The following is a 21,890-nucleotide window of genomic DNA, read 5'->3' as shown; positions in this document are numbered from 1 at the left end:
GATTTAAGTAGATAAAGAAAATCAGGCTTCACACAGATCTAGCCCATATCATATTTTCAGTCTTTTCATATAATTGGGATATTTTTCTTTGAAACCACACTACAACTCGACAAACAGTCGTTTCTTAAAGATGATTTGCAATGCAGAATGTGAAACCTTACCAGTGAATGCTTCATACTCTGTTACACTAAATTCCAATAGTCTGTCTTACACTTTGAATGGATCTTTATCCATGTGTGGTTTCCTAATATCATTTACTGGCCAACTGGAAAACACTGGTTCACTGTGTTATGTGAAACTTCAAATGTTGACACATTTCACTAGTCACATTCCTTAATATCTCCAATTTTATCAAAAAAGTCTAAGCTTTTGGAACCTGTAAAGTTCAAGGTGACACATACAAGACAGATACAAGTCTCTCAAATTTTAATTCTAAATTTTGTTTGACTGCTCTGTATTAGTGGCAAAAATTGTTTTCTTTGTCCATTTTAGAAAAAATATCCACCAAATACTCAAGCAGGAATAATCCTAGACTGTCAGGTATTCCTTCAGGTAAAAACGACATTTCATGAAAAAACAGCTTGGCTCGCAGCTCAAAGCAATCACATAAGTGCTTCCGCAAAAGACCCCTTCGCACTTCGGTAAGCAGCAGATATGCTTTGTGCATGCTTTCCATTTCTTCATGAAGAATATTTTTTTACATGTGTATTCAAAGGTCAAGATTTAATAAAATTAATAATTTTGTTGCTTCTTCAAGGACATTCTTTTTGGGTGGAGGGGGATGAATATTTCACATTTTCTAAATAAGATAGATAATTTATTTACATTTTATTTTTATTTTTTTAGTATATTTTTATTGATTTCAGAGAGGAAGGGAGAGAGAGAGGGAGCTAGAATCATTAATGATGAGAATCATCTACTGGCTGCCTCCTGACGCCCTACACTGGGGATCGAACCCACAACCCGGGCATGAGCCTGACCGGAAATCAAACTGTGACCTCCTAGTTCATGGATCAATCCACACCTGCCACGTTCCACTGGATTTTTTTTTTTAATCCTCACCCGAAGATATTTTTCCATTGATCTTTAGAAAGAGTGGAAAAGAGAGGGAAAGACAGAGAAAAATATCGATGTGAGAGAAACACATTGATTGACTGCCTCCTGAATGCACCCTGAGGGCCCGGGCCTGGGAGGAGCCTGCAACCAAGGTACTTGCCCTTGACTGGAATCAGACACGGGACCCTTTGATCAGCAGGCCGATGCTCTATCGACTAAGCCAAACTGGCTAGGGCTACACTTGATTTTTTTTAAATCCCTTATTAAGCAGAAGAGACTTCACATAATCAGTTTCTTATTGAACAAAGGTCATCATTATAATATTCATTTCAAGGATATTCTTAGTTGAAATTGCTGTTGTTTTTTTTTTATTGCAAGTACGTGGCAGTGAAGAATAAGACTTCTAGGCCAGTTTGACACAACTGCCTTGATTTGTGCTGAGGCAACAAACTATTTCAACCACCATCACTTTACAGCTATTAGTAGAAATAGCAACACAGTGAAAAGAGCAAGTAATGGAGTATTATTATAAAACTAGTTTTGATGGCCACTAGTTTAGGCCACTGAAAATCAGGTTTCAGGTCCCCGCCTAAGGGCCTGCAGATACCACTAACCCAAACGTATCATATAGTAACCTTCTAACTTCAGACACTAATTTAACACTAGATTCCATTAAAATTTTACTTCTTTATAAAACCACTAGAGGCCAAAATCTACTAGAGGCCAAATTTCAATGTACGAAATTCGTGCAAGAGTAGGCCTTCCTTTTCCCCGGCTGCCAGCACCAGCTTCCCTCTGGCACCCAGGATCCAGGCTTCCCTCGCAGCCCCGGCTTCATCTGGAAGAACATCCGGTCTAATTAGCATATTACACTTTTATTATTATAGACTAGAGCCCCGTGCATGAAAATTCATGCACTAGAGGGGGGGGTCTCTCAGCCCGACCTACCCCCTCTCACAGTCCAGGAGCCTCAAGGGCCGAGGCAACCCAGCGATCAGGTGAAGGCAATGCCCCCATCACATCTCTGCTGCTGCCAGTGCTGGCAGCGCAAGCCTTGGCCAGCCCTGGTTACCTGAGTCTTGGGCATCCCTGGGTGGCTGGGCAGCCAACATCCAAGGCTTGCCTGTGCCTTGGGCCAGCCCTGGGAGTCTGGGCAGTCGCCATCCGAGGCTTGCCTGTGCCTCAGGCTGGCCCTGGGTGGCTGGGCAGCCTTGCCACACATCTGCCGCCCCGGTGGGGCTGAGGGGACTGGGCCCCACCATCTTGTGGCTGTGGGCACCGCCATCTTTGAGAGCGGGGCAGTCAACTAGCATATTCCCTCCTTATTGGTTGTGGGCACCGCCATCTTTGCAATAGCATGAGGGTCAATTAGCATATTCCCCCTTTATTAGATAGGATGTCTTTGTCATTGAAACTCTCTGATTTCAGAAAATCTCCTTTCCCAATGATCTGAAGAAGACTGTCCAGTTGTACATGTTGTCCTCCTAGTCGTAGTAACTAACACCTGAGTCCCAACATCTCCTAAAACCATTCTTTTCTCAATATACTAATCTTTGAAATCGTAGTTTTACAAATAGAATGGAAGGCTTTTTCAAGTAACCCATTCAAGGGGTTTCATCTCTCTCTTGACTCCCACAGAGTGGAGAGATTCTTGTCTTCCAGACTGGACTGCCTGGCTTTCCACCGGAATTGACAAAGTGCTCTCTCCCCTCCAGTCCCTTGAAAGCAGGTATGGTTTCAAACAGTTTGGTGAAAACACCTGAAACACATTTATTAATAAGCATAAGTGTTCTATGGACTTAAGAGACAGGTTTTACTTCAATCAAAAATCTCTCTTGCCTTTCTAAAGGAAAAGACTGGGGACTTGGGAAGGATCAATTGGTTTTCAAGGTCACATAAAAGAATTCACTAAGGAACATAAATAAAAAGACTTCAGTATTCCTGTTTTTCAGTCTCAGGTGAAAAGCATTAAAAACAATCCCTTACTTGTAAATGGAAGTCCTGTAAAATCATAGTCTTTTTGTTTGTTGGTGGGTTGATTGGTTTTGTTAATCCTCACCCAAGGATATTTTTCCACTAATTTTTTTAGAGAGAGTGCAAGGGAGAGAGACAGAGAGAGAGAGAGAAACATATATTTGAGAGAAACAAGTTGAATCTTTAAAGACAGCTCTTTTCCTGTCTCTTATACCATAAGATGTGGAACTTTCTGGAGATGATGTTTTTTTGTTTTCTTTTTAAATTTTTTCCAGACTACAATGCAATTCTATAAACTGCTGCCACACATCTATACTAATAAAAAGGTAATATGCTAATTAGACCGGACATCTTCTGGACAAAGCCACGGTGACAGGGGCCGAGGCAGAGGCAGTTAGGGGCGATCAGGCCAGCAGGGGGGTGCAGTTAGGGGAGATCAGGCCAGCAAGGGAGCAGCTAGGGGCTGATCAGGCCAGTAGCGGAGCAGTTAGGGGGCGATCCGGCAGCAGGGAAGCACTTAAGGGGGCGATCAGGCCAGCAGGAAGAGGCGGTTAGGGGTGATCAGATAGGCAGGCAGAGGCGATTAGGCAGGTAGGCAGGCAAGTGGTTAGGAGCCAGCAGTCCCGGATTGCGAGGCGTATTCCTGGTTTGGAGAGGGTGCAGGCCGGGCTGAAGGACCCCAAAATTTGTGCACCGGGCCTCTAGTTAAGAATAAGACATGACAAGGAGTCCACCCATTCAAAAGAGTAATTCTTTTTTGGATTTTTGTCACGTGAAAAGCACTAATAGTTTTTGCAAATTTCTTAGAATGTATATAGCATGTCTGGCACTTAAAAAAAAAAAACACCAGGCATCTAAGATAGTAAATCAATGACAGCATTTTAAGTTACTCAATCTTGGCACTAGTAGGATAAACATATATGTATAATATGCCTAGATAAGAGTTGAGAGCAGAGCCCCTGAAAACGCTCTACAACTAGGAAATAGCATACATGTATATCTGTAGCAACCTTCAGTTGTCAAAGCAAGACAGGGAATGCTGCAAATTTATGTCAAAACTAGTGGCCTGGTGCACGGACTTGTGCACATTGAAAGGAAATTAATTAGAAGAAATATTTTATATCGCTATTCGTCCTTTCTCTATAATAGAAGTGTCAACCAAATTCACGATCAACAATGACAGATCGAAACACGTGCGTGCTATTGGCACCAGTGAGAGCTTTATATGTATCACACATGCGCGAGTCAACTTAGCCTTTTATATATATACTAGAGGCCCGGTGCACAAAAATTTGTGTACTCAGGGGGGCAGGGGGGTCCCCCAGCCCGGCCTGTGCCCTCTCACAGTCTGGGACCCCTCGGGAGATAACAACCTGCTGGCTTAGGCCTGCTCCCGGGTGGCAGAGGGCACGCCCAATCCCTAGGTGCAGCCTCTGGTCAGGCTCAGAGCAGGGCTGATTGGGGAGTTGGGGCGCCGCCCCCTGTCATGCACAGAGCAGGGCGGATCGGGAGGTTGCGATGCCACCCTCAGTCACGCTCAGGGTAGGGTCGATTGGGGGTTGGGGCACCGCCCCGTCACACTCAAGGCAGGGTCGATGGGGAGGTTGCGGCGCCACCCCGTCACACACAGAGCAGGGCCGATCAGGGGGTTGGGGCGCTGCCCCCTGTCACTCACAGAGCAGGGCCGATCAGGTGGTTGGGGCACTGCCCCCTGTTACTCACAGAGCAGGGCCCATCAGGGGGGTTGGGGCTCCGTACCCTGTCACACACAGAGCAGGGTCAATAAGGGGTTTGGGGAGCTCCCCCATGTCACGCACAGAGCAGGGCCCATCAGGGGGTTGAGGAGCTCCACCCTGTCATGCACAGAGTAGGGCTGATAGGGGAGTTGGGGCACCGCCCCCTGTCACACACAGAGCAGGGCGGATCAGGGGGTTGGGGAGCTGCACCTTGTCACACTCAGGGCAGGGCCAATGGGGAGGTTATGGTTCTACCCCATTACACACAGAACAAGGCCCGTGGAGGGGGGTTGGGGCGCCGCCCTCTATCACCCAAAGAGCAGGGCTGATCAGGGGTTTGGGCGCTGCCACTGTCACACTCTGGGCAGGGCCGATGGAGAGGTTATGGCTCTACTCTGTCACACACAGAGCATGGCCCGTGGGGGGGGGGGGGGGGGGGGGGGGGTTGGGGGTTGGGGTGCCACACCCTGTCACACACAAAGCCGCAGGGCGATCATGGGGATTGGGGAGCTCCCCCTATCAGGCACAGAGCAGGGCTGATCAGGGGGTTGGGATGCCTTCCCCTGTCACGAACAGAGCAGGGCAGATAGGGAGGTTGTGGCCCCGCCCCCTGTCACACACAGAGCTGCAGGGCGATCAGGGGGTTTGGGCGCTGCCCCCTGTCACGCTGATCCCGGTGCCGGGAGGCCTCGCGGCTCCGCTGATCCCGGTGCTGGGAGGCATATTACCCTTTTACTATATAGAATAGAGGCCTGGTGGATGGGTGGGGGCCAGCTGGTTTGCCCTGAAGGGTGTCCTGGATCAGGGTGGGGGTCCCCACTGGGGTGCCTGGCCAGTCTGGGTGAGGGGCTGAGGGCTGTTTCCAGGCTGGTGGGTTGACTGAAGCTCCCAACCGCTCCTTTTTTTCTTTTTCTTTTTTATTCAGGGCCAGCTTTAGCTCTGAGGCCTCGGCTGCTGAAAGGCAGATTCTGGCCTTTGTTTTTCCTTCTGTATTTGATACAATGTTGAGGTCCGGCTGGCTGAAGCCTGGCTGACTAACACAGGTTTCTGGGGTTTTGTTTAGCTTCTATATTTGCAACATAGTTGCTTAGAGTTGCAGCTGAGAGGCCGGCAAGTGAGGTGGGGAACGTTGGAGTCCACACTCACTGGAGCAAGCAAGCCTCCCTGTTCGCTTCAGTGCATGGCTGCCGGCCGCCATCTTGGCTGACAGTTAATTTGCATAAGGATATGCAGATTAGCCAATGGGAAGGGTAGCAGTTGTACGCTAATTACCATGTTTCTCTTTTATTAGTGTAGACTAGAGACCCAGTGCATGAAATTTGTGCATAGGGAGGGGGTACCCTCAGCCCAGCCTGCACCCTCTCCAATCCGGGACATCCCTCTCACAATCCTGGACCACTGCCTCCTAATCACTCACCTGCCTGCCTGCCTGGTTGCCCCTAAGTGCGCAAGGTCCGTACTGTCATTTCTCTGTAAATGGCCAATGTGCATCATAGCAGCTCCTGCGTTGAGCGTCTTCCCCCTGGTCGTCAGTGTGTGTCACAGCAACCAGTCAGATGGGCAGAGGGACACTTAACATATTAGCCTTTTATATATACTAGAGGCCTGGTGCATGAATTCATGCACGGGTGGGTTCCCTCGGCCTGGCCAGCAATCGGGGCCATGGAGGCCATCTCACCTAGTCCCCATTGGGGATGATCGGGGCCAGCCAGTCGAGAAGAGGGACCACAGGAGGTTGGACAGCCAGGGGAGGTTGGCTGTGGGAGAGCACTGACCACCAGGGGGCAGCTTCTGAGTTAAGCATCTTCCCCCTGGTAGTCAGTGCGCATCATAGCAACCAGTCGTAAAGGTCGCTTAGGCTTTTATATACAGATAGATAAATAGATTCTGCATTTCAGAAAGTCAACCAGTAACCACGAGCACAGCCACAAAGATGCAGTGAGGTAAAGATGTACAAGATAATATCCTTCCTCTTCCATCCTTTCCCTCCTTGTTAGTTCTCTGAGGACAAGCCTCTGAGGACCCAACCTCTGAGGACAGTCTGACTCAGTGAAGATGACTTTGGGGTTCCTTACATTAAATTTCCTTGTTCTATTCTTTTGAGAAATGTTGTTCTACAGAAGGCAGCCAGGAAAGGAGGATGGGAAATGACCAGTATGAATAAGTAAATATAACACAGATGGGCCTAGTACTTGGAAAGGAGATGCAGGGATGGCCCTGATCTGTCCTGATATATGAGTGTGATTGGAAAACTGGCCATCACACAAGCGTTGCCTCAGCTATTGCTCCTCCTTCCAACACTCTGATATAGCTACTGCAATTTTCTTTTGCCCTTGCAGGCTAAAGAAACACATTTGTGGTTATCATGAAGACAGGCATACAAGTCCCCAGGCTACCCACTGCTCAAAATGAGATGTGTACTCTGTGACCTAATCACATCTAACTAATATCAATGTGAAAACAGTTCTGTTCTTGCTTGAGCTTCCAGCAGGCAGTTCACACAGAAACTCTAATAAAAGAGCAAGAACTGCCTGTTGGACTTGCAACGTGGGAGGGCCCACACTAAAGCATTGTACTGAAACTTATTATTTTATTATTTTGCATCCTAATTATCAAAAATAAGAAAGATAAAAGACATTCTCTGGCTTCCCAATTATGTTCCCTAATTTGATTTAAGTGACTAACGACTCTCAAGAAATGCCCATGCTAATCAGCTAATAAGTTAATGAATCTTTCTTTTATAACAAATGGTAGTTAAAAGTACCTGTAAGTGTGGCCACGATGCCTCAAGTGTGGGTTCGTCTTCTTCTGGATCAAATTCATTGCTGTCACTAGGAGGGAGAGTTCTGAATATATTGCAAGATACCTAAAAATAAACAGGCAGCAGAGTTAGCTGGGAAGCACCTCCCAGGCAGCCCTACACAGATCTTGCAGCCAGCCAAAAGAAACACAGACAACAGATAACAGGAGTATCACCAAACTGGAACGAGGGTCTCTTTCTATAGGCTTCGAGGTCAGGACCACCTCTAGGCAAAGCCTGCAGGCTGCAAAGCAGCACCTTCTACCCCCTTGAACAGTACTCCCTGTCCTTATGTCTTTCCCACCGCAGGTCCCTATGACAGTATACCTTCCATCAAAGCCTGCTTTTGGTTACTTACCAGTCAACAGGCTTCTAATTAACCAATTTACACTAAGATATAAATAACTGTTAATGGGCTTCATGCATTTCCCTTCTCAGGCTTATTCACAATTTTCAAATTGACAGTTGAATTAATGGAGAAATTTCAGGCATTCACAAAAAATACATCAGAGAAGATAGGTCAGAACTCTTCTAATAGGCTTAAAATCAGACCTAATCTGTTCTGTTGGTTTACAAAAGAATAACAAGCCCGGGATAAGATACAAACCTCTATAAACCAGGCACAGGCAATTTCCAAATTAAATGCTAGTTGCTCAAAGAATGGCCATGAGTTGGTAACTGTTTTAACTGGGTGATGACAAGGTGAAGATTCATTATACTATTCTATTATTTTTGTATATATTCCAAGATTTCTACAGTAAAATGCTTATTTTTAAATGCTATTGCTACTATTCTCAGAGTTCCTTTTCAATTTCTATTCTTTTTCTTGACGTACTTACCTATCATCTCCTAAGTATCCTAAGTATCTCTAAACATATCCTCAGATCTGAAGAATAAAACAGGGAAGAAAATGGGGGAGAGGGAGAGTTATATGATTAGAAAGCAATGAAGGAACAGCAAGGAGATACTGCACCAGAAGCCTCTGTTGGACTTTTCTATACATGCAGAAAATACTAAGCTTTAATATGCTGATCTGAAATAGGGAAGAAGAAAGGCTTTGGGGGGCCCATATCACTTAAATGTGTTTATTCATTCAACAAGTATTTATTAAGTGTTCATTGTGTATGTGCACACGGTTCTAGGCACTAGGAAAATAACAGTGAGCAACGCAGATAAAAATCTGTGCCTCCTTGGAGCTTACATTCTAGTGCAAGTCAGATTCCCAATTTCTTAGCTATGGAAACTAAGCCCAGGTGTATAAGCCATGCAAAGGAGATTCGATTTTATTTTAAGTGCCATAGGAAGCCACCAGAGGATCTTAATCATAGACATGACATGAGTTGATTTTTGCTTTATAGAAAAATGACTCTGGTAGCTATGTATAGAATAGACAGGAAGAAAACAAGTCCGAAGCCCTGTGAACATAGTAAGAGATGATGATGGTTTGGACTAGGATGGTGACAGAGAAGACAGACAGAAATAAATTGATTCAATATACATACTGCTGATTTGGATATATTGGGTGGAGGAGAAGAAAGAATCAAGTATGAGTCATAGATTTAAGGCCATTTACCCAAGATAGAGAGAGGTCGGAAAGAGAAAGGGTTTCTTTGTTTGCTTGTTTTGGTGGGAAGACCCAGAGATTCAGTTAGGAATGTGTTGCAGGAACAAGCAATATCTAGGAACAAGCAATATGTGAATATCTGGATTTAATCACATAAATTCAGAGCTGAACAGGTCAGGACTGGAGACAAAAGAACACATCAGCATATACATGATATTTACAACCATGGGACTAATGGGACACCTTGGAATGGAGTAGAGAAGTAAAAGGTCCTCAGGCACCCAACATTTAGAAATCAGATAGAAAAAGAACAGCCAAGAAAGACAAATGAAAGGGGTAGAAGGTTGAAGAAAAGAAATAAAGTTTGGGGGTCTCGGGAGCTAAGAAAGAATGTCCTAAGAAATAAATCAACAGCAGCAAATGCTGCTCTGAGAATAAGATGAACATAAAGCAGTTGCTATTGGGTTTAGCAACGCTAAAAATTGCATATTATTATTATTACCCCCAATTTACCATTGATAAAGCAAGTGTTGTTAAGATCTCAGGTTGCAGTTAGTAACCAGAAGTTACAACCGAACCCAAATTGTTAAGCTCCACCACTGCATTCTAGAAGAGTAGGTAGACCACATCTTTTGCTGGAATTTAGTTTAGATTACTGAAAAGGAGTATATTAGGATGTTTTTGCTATGGCTAATGACAGTATGCACAGTGCTACTGTTTCACTTCTGTCCCTTCCAATGATTATTAGAAATTAAATATACAAAGAAACTAATGAGTTTTCATGACATCAACCTTTGACTTCTCTTCAATCAGTCATACTGCAATCACAAGGACAAAAGTCTTTTAATAATTTGCTTTCAAGTCTTCATTAAACTATATACATATTTCAAAAACTGCATTGAGTTTTCATTCTAATTAAATCATTTATATTTACTATATTTGTAACAAGTTTTCTTCCTCTCCTGAGATATGAAAGTAAACCATATAAGTAAAAAAAAAAAAAAAAAAAAGCTATTTCATGAGGGAGAGAAAATGGCGGAGGCTTAGACAGACGTGTTGGTGCTTTGTCCCGGACCAGATAGGGGCGAGCAGCTGAAACGGGTAACAATCGGCCCGATCAAGCTGGGGAGGTTCAGCTGAGAGACAGTCTGCAGCCAGGAAAGACAGAAAACTCCTAAAAAATGCGGATGGTTAGAGATTGAGGCTGAAACCTCCCCCTGGGCGCCAGCGCAGCGGCGAGACCGCGCCATCTCAGGCAGCGTTCACCGGCATCTAGAGATCGGCTACTGACCCGGAGGCAACGATTCGCAAACAGCGCGACTGCAAGAGCCAAGGGGAGACCTGCACCCCTCCACGGAAAGGTTAGACTTACCCCAAAGATTCAAGCAACAGCGGCTTCCTGATCACCACACGCTCTGCCTGGGGAACAGTTGCTGAGTCTGAAGCCACCCTCCACCAGCCAGAAGAGCCACCACAACTGTGAACAGCACCCATCAGAGGCTCTGCTATCAACAGAGGAGCCGCTGCTACCACAACCGCCCAAGGAGCAACCACAGACCGAGGAGCCACTGCCACCCAGGGAGCAGCCACTGCCACCCAGGGTCCGGCCACTGAACGATTCAACAACAAGTAATGTCAGTGAGATCAAACATGGGTAGACAAAGAAACCCCCAAAGGAAAGAAAAGGAGGACTCGCCAGAAAAGCAGCTAAGTGAGACAGAGATATGCAACATGACGGAAAAAGAATTCAGAATAAGGTTCCTAGAGTACATGCACCGGATGTTCAAGAAGCAAGAAGAAACAGATGAAAAACTCAACTACGTATGCAAGAAGCTAGAAGAAACAGATGAAAAAATCAACAACTTAAGTAAGTCCCAAGAAGAAATGAAGAGCGACTTAGCTGCAATAAAAAACACCATTGAAAGTATCAACAGTAGACTGGGAGAAGCGGAGGACCGAATCAGTGAATTAGAAGACAAGGAAGCAAAACACACTCAAACTGTACTGCAAATGGAGAAAAAAATTAAAAGACAGGAGGAGAGCCTAAGGGAACTTTGGGACAACATGAAACGAAGCAACATACGAATAATAGGGGTGCCAGAACAACAGAAAGATGAACATGGATTAGAAAACCTATTCGAAGAAATAATATCAGAAAACTTCCCTGAGGTGGGGAAGAAAAAAGTCACACAAGCCCAGAGAGTCCCAAACAAGGTGAACCCGAAAAGACCCACACCAAGACACATCATAATTACCATGGCAAATGTTCAGGATAAAGAGAGAATCTTACAGGCTGCAAGAGAGAGGCGGAAAGTAACATACAAGGGATCTCCCATTCGATTATCAAATGATTTCTCAACAGAAACACATCAGGCCAGAAAAGAATGGACGGAAATCTACAAAGTGATGCAAAGCAAAGGACTGAATCCAAGAATACTCTATCCAGCAAGGCTATCATTCAAAATTGAAGGGGAAATAAGAAGCTTCACAGACAAAAAAGGGCTAAGGGAGTTTATCACCACCAAGCCAGCCATGCAAGAAATGCTAAAGGGACTGGTGTAAAAGAAGAAATATCAAGCTCAGAAAGAAATCAGCCACACACACACACAAAAAAAGAAATGGCTACAAACAAGTACCTTTCAATAATAACTTTAAATGTAAATGGACTAAATGCTCCAAATAAAAGACATCGAGTGGCTGAATGGATAAAAAAACATGACCCATACATCTGCTGTCTACAAGAGACCCACCTCATTGGAAAGGACTCACACAGACTGAAAGTGAAGGGATGGAAAAATATCTTTCACGCAAATGGAAAGGAAAAGAAAGCTGGGGTAGCAATACTTATATCTGACAAAATACATCTCAAAGTGAAGGCCATAACCAGAGATAAGGAAGGCCACTTCATAATACTAAAGGGATCAATACAACAAGAAGATATAACCCTGGTAAACATATATGCACCCAATGCAGGAGCACCCACATACATAAGAAAACTTCTGGAAGATATCAGGGGAGATATCGACAATAACACAATCATAGTAGGGGACTTTAATACACCACTGACATCACTGGATAAATCCGCTAGACAAACAATCAGCAAAGAAACAGCAATCCTAAATGACTCACTAGATCAGATGGACTTAATTGACATCTTCAGAACTCTACACCCCACAGCTGCGGAATATACATTCCTCTCAGGTGCTCATGGGACATATTCAAAAATAGACCACATATTGGGTCACAAGCAAAGTCTCCACAAATTCAAGAAGATTGAGATCATAAAAAGCATCTTCTCAGACCACGATGGCATAATGTTAGAAATAAACTACAATAAAAACAACCCAAAATACTCAAACACTTGGAAGCTGAATAGCATGTTATTAAATATTGATTGGGTTACCGATGACATCAAAGAAGAAATTAAAAACATCCTGGACACTAATGACAATGAAAACACAACAATCCAAAACCTCTGGGACACAATGAAAGCAGTCCTGAGAGGGAAGTTTATAGCTCTACAGGCCTATCTCAAAAAACAAGAAAAAATGGTAGTTAATCATCTAACTCTACAACTCAAAGAATTAGAAAGAGAGCAACAAGAAAAGCCCAGAGTGAGCAGAAGGAAGGAGATAATAAAGATTAGAGCAGAAATCAATGACATAGAGACCAAAAAAACAATACAGAAAATCAATGAAACCAAGAGCTGGTTCTTTGAAAGGATAAACAAGATTGACAAACCCCTCGCCAGGCTCACCAAGAAGCAAAGAGAAAGGTCCCAAATAAACCAAATCAGAAATGGTAGAGGCGAAATAACAACAGACCCCACAGAAATACAAATGATTGTTAAACAATACTACGGGCAACTCTACTCCAACAAACTAGACAACCTGGAGGAAATGGACAAATTCCTAGAAAAATACAACATTCCAAAACTCAATCAGGAAGAATCTAAAAACCTCAATAGGCCAATAACTATGGAAGAAATTGAAGCAGTCATCAGAAAGCTTCCAGCAAACAAAAGCCCAGGGCCAGACGGCTTCACAGGGGAGTTCTACCAAACATTCAAGGAAGAACTAAAACCTACCCTCCTCAGACTACTACAAAAAATTCAAGAGGAAGGAACACTTCCAAGCTCATTCTATGAAGCCAGCATCACCCTAATACCAAAACCAGGTAAAGACATCACAATGAAAGAGAATTACAGGCCAATATCCCTCATGAACATAGATGCCAAAATCCTCAACAAAATCTTAGCAAATCGGATCCAGCAGTACATCAGAAGGATCATACACCATGACCAAGTAGGATTTATCCCAGAGATGCAAGGATGGTACAACATCCGTAAATCAATAAATGTGATACATCACATAAACAAATTGAAAGAAAAAAACCACATGGTCATATCAATTGATGCAGAAAAAGCATTTGACAAAATCCAACACCCATTTTTGATAAAAACTCTCAGAAAGGTGGGAATAGAAGGATCATACCTCAACATAATAAAAGCCATATATGACAAGCCCACAGCCAACATCATACTCAATGGACAAAAACTAACACCATTTCCCCTAAGAACAGGAACAAGACAAGGATGCCCACTCTCACCACTCCTGTTCAACATAGTACTGGAAGTATTAGCCATTGCAATTAGGCAAGAAGAAGAAATAAAAGGCATCCAAATTGGAAAAGAGGAAGTAAAACTGTCCTTATTTGCAGATGACATGATATTATACATACAAAACCCTAGAGACTCCATCAAAAAGCTACTAGACTTAATACATGAATTTGGCAATGTAGCAGGATACAAAATTAACCCCAAGAAATCTGAGGCATTTCTATACACCAATAGTGAACTTTCAGAAAGAGAGATTAGAAAAACAATCCCATTTACCATCGCACCAAAAAAATTAAGATACCTAGGAATAAACTTAACTAAAGAGGTTAAAGACCTCTACTCAGAAAACTACAGGACGTTGAAAAAAGAGATAGAGGAAGACATAAACAGATGGAAGAACATACCATGTTCTTGGATTGGTAGAATCAACATCATTAAAATGTCCATACTACCCAAAGCAATCTATACATTCAACGCACTTCCCATTAAAATACCAATGGCCTTCTTCAAAGATCTAGAACGAACTCTCCAAAAATTCATCTGGAATAAAAAAAGACCCCGAATAGCTGCAGCGATCCTGAGAAAGAACAAAGTAGGTGGGATCTCAATGCCAGATATCAAACTGTATTACAAAGCCACTGTTCTCAAAACTGCCTGGTACTGGCACAAGAACAGACATATAGACCAGTGGAATAGAATAGAGAGTCCAGAAATTAGCCCGAACCAATATGCTCAATTAATTTTTGACAAAGGAGGCATGAACATACAATGGAGCCAAGATAGTCTCTTCAATAAATGGTGTTGGGAAAATTGGATAGATATATGCAAGAAAATGAAACTAGACCACCAACTTACACCATATACAAGAATAAACTCAAAATGGATAAAGGACTTAAATGTACGACAGGAAACCATAAAAATTCTAGAAGAATACAAAGGCAACAAAATCTCAGACTTATGCCAAAACAATTTCTTCACTGATACAGCTCCTAGGGCAGTTGAAACTAAAGAGAAACTGAACAAATGGGACTACATCAAAATAAAAAGCTTCTGCACAGCAAAAGAAACCATCAACAAAACAACAAGAAAACCCACCTCTTGGGAAAACATATTTGCCAACGTCATATCTGATAAGGGCTTAATCTCCAAAATTTATAGGGAACTCATACAACTTAACAAAAAGAAGATAAACAATCCAATCAAAAAATGGGCAAAGGATCTAAATAGACACCTTTCAAAAGAGGACATTCAGAAAGCCAAGAGGCATATGAAAACATGCTCAAAGTCACTAATCACCCGAGAGATGCAAATCAAAACAACAATGAGGTACCATCTCACACCTGTCAGAATGGCCATCATCAACAAATCAACAAACGACAAGTGCTGGAGAGGATGTGGAGAAAAAGGAACACTTGTGCACTGCTGGTGGGAATGCAGACTGGTGCAGCCACTATGGAAGGCAGTATGGAGGTTCCTCAAAAAATTGGAAATGGAACTCCCATTTGACCCTGTGATCCCACTACTAGGAATATATCCCAAGAAACCAGAAACACCTATCAGAAAGGATATATGTAACCAGATGTTCATAGCAGCACAATTCACCATAGCTAGGATCTGGAAACAGCCTAAGTGCCCATCAGTAGATGAATGGATTAGAAAACTGTGGTACATCTACACGATGGAATACTATGCTGCTGTTAAAAAGAAGGAACTCCTACCATTTGCAACATCATGGATGGAACTGGAGAGCATAATGCTAAGTGAAACAAGCCAGTCAATGAAGGAAAAATACCACATGATCTCACTCATTCATGGATAATAAAGACCATTACAAACTTTTGAACAATAATAGATACAGAGGCAGAGCTGCCTCAAACTGATTGTCAAACTGCAGTGGGAAGGCCAGAGAGAGTTGGGGGGCAGGAGGGAGGGGAGTAAGAGATCAACCGAAGGACTTGTATGCATGCATATAAGCATAACTAATGGACATAAGACACTGGGGGGTAAGGGAAGGTAGGGGTTTGTCAAGGGCGGGGGGGGGGGGGGGGAAAGGACACTTATGTAATACCCTTTGTAATACTTTAAGCGAAAAATAAAAAAAAAGAAAAAAAATAAAAAAAAAAAAAAAGAAAAAAAAGAATCTATTTCATAAAAAAAAAAAAAAAAAAATTTAAAACAGGCTTTTGTATAGTCAAAATCTGGATAAAGAGATAGAAACTTGCTCTAACCGGTTTGGCTCAGTGGATAGAGCATCAGCCTGCGGACTGAAGGGTCCCAGGTTCGACTCCGGTCAAGGGCATGTACCTTGGTTGTGAGCACATACCCAGTAGGAAGTGTGCAGGAGGCAGCTGATCGATGTTTCTCTCATCGAGTTTCTAACTCTCTATCCCTCTCCCTTCCTCTCTGTAAAAAAAAAAAATCAATAAAATATATATTTTTTAAAAAAGAGATAGAAACTTCTGTTCCTCTGTATTCCTGGACACATAAACTCTCTGACAGTGCCCACCATGTGCTATACTAATTAGTTGTTTACATATTTGTTTTTCTCTCCCCACTAATCAGAAATATTCAATGTCATATTCACATTTGTTTTCCTAGCATATACCAAGCATCCAATAAATATTCACAAAATAAAAGTGTGGCCCAGCCAGTGTGGCTCAGTGGTTAAGTGTTGACCCATAAACCAGGAGATCATGGCTTGATTCCTAGTCAGGCCACATGCCCAGGTTGTGGGCTCCATCCCCAACAGGGGGTATGCAGGAGGCAACCGATCCATGATTCTCTCTCATCCTTGATGTTTCTATCCCTCTCTCCCTCTCCCTTCTTCTGAAATCAATCAAAAAATAAATTAAGCCCTGACCAGTTTGGCTAAGTGGATAGAGCATCGGCCTGTGGACTGAGGGGTCCCAGGTTCGGTTCCGGTCAAGGGCATGTACCTTGGTTGCGGGTACATCCCCAGTGGGGAGTGTGCGGGGGGCAGCTGATGGATGTTTCTCTCTCATTAATGTTTCTGACTCTCTGTCCCTCTCCCTTCCTCTCTGTGGAAAAATCAATAAAATATATATATATTTTAAAAATAAATAAATAAGCCAAAACCGGTTTGGCTCAGTGGATAGAGCGTTGGCCTGCGGACTGAAAGGTCCCAGGTTCGATTCCGGTCAAGGGCATGTACCTGGGTTGCGGGCACATCCCCAGTAGGAGATGTGCAGAAGGCGGCTGATCGATGTTCCTCTCTCATCGATGTTTCTAACTCTCTCTCTCCCTTCCTCTCTGTAAAAAATCAATGAAATATATTTTTTAAAAGATAAAAATAAATAAATAAATAAATTTAAAAATATAAATACAAATAAATAACTTGGTTCAGTGATCTGTGCAACTTGTGCAAGGTATCGAATTTTAGAGAAGAGAAGAAAGAAAAAGCTGACGGAGAGTTCAACCTACTGGCAGTTCGACCACTCCATATGATGTGCGCTGACCACCAGTTGGCAGCATGGAAAGAAGGAAGGCCCCGGCCAGCAGCCGAAAGGCCCCAATTGGCCCTGATTGCCGGCCAGGCCTAGGGACTCTACCCATGCACGAATTTCGTGTACCGGGCCTATCCTATCCTATCTAATAAAGCAGGAATATGCTAATTGACCCTCACACCATCACAAAGATGGCAGTGCCCACGTCCAATAAGGAGGAAATATGCTAATTGACTGTCCCACCCTCAAACAGTGCAGCGCCCACAGCCAATAAGGAGGGAATATGCTAATTTACTGCCCCGCCCTCAAAGATGGCAGGCCCATAGCCAATAAGGAGGGAATATGCTAAATGACTGCTACGCCCTCAAAGATGGTGGCGCCCACAGCCACAAGATGGCGGTGCCCAGTCCCCTCAGCCCCGCCGGGGCAGCAGGCACAGCAAGGCCCGGCACGCCTCCAGGCGTGCCCGGCCGCTCCAAATGCCTGCCTCCAGAGACCCCCAGTCCCCTCAGCCCCCCAGGGCCAGCCCGAGGCACAGGCAAGCCTCTGATGGCGGCTGCCCAGCCACCCAGGGCCTCCCAAGGCTCAGGTAACCAGGGCCGGCCGAGGCTTGTGCTGCCAGCAGTGGCAGCAGCAGAGGTGTGATGGGGCGTCGCCTTCCCCTGATTGTCGGATCGCCTCCCGCCCCTGAGGGCTCCCAGACTGTGAGAGGGGGCAGGCCGGGCTGAGGGACCCCACTCCAGTGCATGAATTTTCATGCTCCAGGCCTCTAGTAGTATTATAATAAACACTGAATGCTGGAATCAAACTAAAAGCTTGAAGGCCCTGGCCTGACCTCCAATAAGTGACTATAAGGACAGAAAGCAAGGCTGGGGAATGGGAGGAGCAGATATTAAACAAATAGAAAACCTAGGATTAGAGGATGCACAAAATGGCTTTCAGAATGATATTAGAAACTTCTTCATCCAGCACATTCATCTTACAAATAAGAAGTGAGGCTCAAAGAGCTTATGGGTTTTTCAAGGCAACACAGTGCCCCAATAGGCAAAGAGGATTGGTTTTCAGGGTCTTTCTCTGGCATACCGCCTCTATCCCCACCCATGAAGACCATGTATGAACCTTACTTCTTTATATATCTCTTTTTCCTCAGGTAGAGCCTTCTGCCTCCCCATTTCTTTTTATTATTTTTATTATTCTTTCATTTTCTCACCTCTCATAATCTTCTTCCTAGGTTCTTGGCCTGCCAGTGGCCCTCAACGGCACCCATAAAAACTATTTACCTACCTGAGGACATCTATAATCTGTAATAATAAAAGCATAATATGCTAATTAGACCAGATGTCCTTCTGGACGACCTTCAGGATAAAGCCACGGTGGCGGAGGCCGAGGCAGAGGTGGCCGCCACAGCAGCAGTGGCCAAACACCTTGCACGAATTTCATGTATCGGGCCTCTAGTTCAGGTATAAGCTGATGGCCTTGCTCAACATTAACAGGGAAATATAACAACCTCTTCATTCCCACTGTCTGGGTCAGACCCCCATCACCAAATATCTAGATTACTAGTATTATAATAGTTTCCTCTCTGGTGTTCCTATTCCTCCCATCCCTTCTCTTATCTCCTCCAATTAGATTTTGAGCCCCCTAAGAACTTCCTTATTAATTTCTGAATGCCTAGCATGACCGGTCAACTAGTCGCTATGACATGCACTGACCACCAGAGGGCAGACACTCAACGCAGGAGCTGCCCCTTGGTGGTCAGTGTGCTTCCACAGCCAATCTCCCACGGCCAACAAACCTCCCCTGGTCCCTCCCCCAGCAGGTAAACCTCCCGTGGTCCCAACTCCCATCCTTCCCCCCGCCCGCCCTGTGCAGCAGGCCCTGTCAGGCAGGCCCCAGTCAGCAATCGGCAGGCCCTGGCCAGCCCAGCCACAATGGGGACTGGGTGAGATGGCCCCAATAGGCCCTGATCGCCAGCCAGGACTAGGGACCCCACCCATGCACCAATTTTGTGCACCAGGCCTCTAGTATACAATAAGTGGAAATAACTAAGATTACCAAATAAATCTGAATTTTATATAAATAATTTTTAGTTCAAGTATGTCCACATATTATTAATGGACACAGTCAGACTAAAAAAAAAAATGTTGTTTTGTTGTTTATCTGAAATTCAAATGTAACTAGATAGCCTGTGTTTTTATTTGCTAAATCTGACAACTCTAAAATAACACTAATATTGATTAAGAACATCCATTGGATACAAGTCAGTTGTGCGCAGAACTGGCACTGCAGCCTGCTGAGGAAGAGGAAGAAAGAGGGTTGTGCTGCAAGGAAGGCACAGGACCTAGCAGCTGCTTCCTTATTTTTCAGTTTTTTAGTTACTGTTGGTTCCTATTAACTATGGTGCAAAAAATAAATTTCAAAGTCCTGGCCAAAAATGAAAGAAGGGACTAAAAGGTTCCCAAGTGGATGGCCCAATAAGCAAAAGAGGAAGAAGTAATTAGGTATATTTTCAAGTTTTCATTAAACAAACAGCATTACCTTTGACATGCAATATCAAAATACAAATCACTGAAAATTAAAATTACTACAGAAAAGAAACTCACTATTCCCAACACTTTTATCTCCATAAACTACTAATTTAACACCATAATTTTGATGACATTTTGTTGTTGTTTAAGAAAAATGATTAGCAAATTATAAAAGAAGAGAATGTGGCTAGTATCTAGTAACTATTCGTAAATATCTACCAAGATTAACACTGAACAAAATAGAGGGTAAGGAAAATGTAGTGAGAGTTGTTAAACAAACAGTCTCAATTTCTGTTAGTTATATATTTGTTAGCACTATCATTATTTAAGGCTTAGGTAAACTGGGAACCGCTTTTACTACAGTATAATAAGGCAATGTAAATCAACTTCTTTGTGCTTTACAATCATCTTTCTAACTGATTAGGTGTCATCTTTCTGTGATAAAAGCAGATGAATGAGTTGACCTTTTATCTGTGAAACTAATGTCATGCAATTATGTAAGACTGCAAGAAAACTGTTAAGTACAAATATAATGACATCAAAGCTATAAAATCAATTTTCTTGATATTACATCTAAACAGTAAATTTTCTAACAAAAAGGATTAAATGAATGATGTTAGAGATCATCAAGCAAATTTCAAAGTCTCATTATTTCTTTAGCACTATTTATATTAAGACATCATGCAAGTAACAATTTCAATAATATCACTGAGCTGCAATTTGAAGCTAGGTCAGCAGGCATTATTCTCACAATATTTTGTGTTAGCCCAACAGATTCATCTAAATGGATATGGTAAAACTAAATCCTGAAAGAAAATGGGAAAATCTCTGAGGAGTTCATCAACATTTACTATGGATACAATTTTTAAAAAAACATGCAAAACAAAAAATGTGAACATAAGCTAAACTTATTTTAAAGCTATAAATCAGGCATTTAAAAAGAGAGACTATTTCCAAACATACTAGAATTTGTAATAAATATTTAGACTCTAAGAATAAGAACTAAAATTCTAACAAAATTTGTCTAGGTACCTTGCTATGTAATTTGTTTTATAACATAAAAGTCATAAATAGAGAACTAAGATGACGACGTAGGTAAACACCAGTACTTGCCGTCTTCCACAACCAAAAAACTACTAGAAATAATAAACAAATACAGTCAAGTTGCAGGATACAAAATCATTGTGCAAAAATCCATTGCCTTCCTGTATACAAACAACAAACTTAAAAAAAATGGAAAAAATAATTCCTTTTGCAATAGCAACCAAAAGAATAAAATACATAGGAATAAACTTAACAAAGAATGTGAAAGACCTATTTACTGAAAATTACAAAGCATTATTAAAAGAGATTGAAAAAGACACAATGAAATGGAAAAACATCCCAAGTTCATGGATTGGGAGAAGCAACATAGTTAAAATGGCCATATTACTCAAAGCACTATACAGATTTAACGCAATCCCCATCAAAATCCCAATGACATTTTTAAAACAAATAGAACAAGAAACCATCAGATTTGTATAGAACCACAAAAGACCCAGAATAGCCAAAGCAATCCTGAAAAGAAAGAATCACGCTACCTGACTTCAAATTATACTACAGAGCTATGAAAATCAAAACACCATGGCATTAGCAGAGAAACAGACACACAGATCAATGGAACAGAATAAAGAGCCCAGTTATAAAACCATACATATATGGACAGATAATTTTTGACAAAGGAGCCAGAAATGCACATTGGAGTAAAGACAGTTTCTTCAAGAAGTGGTGCTGGGAAACTGGAAAGCCATATGCAAACGAATGAAACTGAATTACAGTTTGTCCCCATGTACAAAAATTAATTCAAAATGGATCAAAGATTTAAACATAAAACCAAAAACTATAAGTTACATAGATGAAAATATAGGTACCAATCTTATGGACCTGGGTGGTAGCGAACACATTTTGGACTTGACCCCAAAGGCAAGAGATGTTAAGGCAAAAGTAAATGAATGGGACTATATCAAACTGAAGAGCTTCTGCACAGCAAAAGAAACAGACAAAAAGACAAACAAGCAGCCAACCAGATGGGAGATGATATTTGCAAACAGTAGCTCCAACAAAGGTTTAATTTCCAAAATATATAAAGAACTCATTAAACTTAACACCAA

At 42.7% G+C, this 21,890-nt stretch overlaps 1 protein-coding gene across 2 annotated transcripts in view; it reads right to left on the bottom strand.

Annotated features, from left to right (window-relative positions):
- The window catches only part of LOC139012573 (serine/threonine-protein phosphatase 2A 56 kDa regulatory subunit epsilon isoform), a 113,551-nt gene that overhangs the window by 51,367 nt on the left and 40,294 nt on the right, over positions 1–21,890 (bottom strand). For both annotated transcript variants that reach the window (XM_070418701.1, XM_070418709.1), the window contains exon 2: positions 7,531–7,632. In XM_070418701.1, coding sequence (XP_070274802.1) covers positions 7,531–7,632 — 102 coding nt within the window. The remainder of the gene's footprint in view (positions 1–7,530; positions 7,633–21,890) is intronic.

Source organism: Myotis yumanensis, unplaced genomic scaffold (genome assembly GCF_028538775.1).
Source record: "Myotis yumanensis isolate MYYU_CA2020_CCGP unplaced genomic scaffold, mMyoYum1.0.hap1 SCAF_1, whole genome shotgun sequence".
Classification (NCBI taxonomy): Eukaryota; Metazoa; Chordata; class Mammalia; order Chiroptera; family Vespertilionidae; genus Myotis; species Myotis yumanensis.
This window is presented reverse-complemented; position numbering and strand designations above follow the sequence as displayed.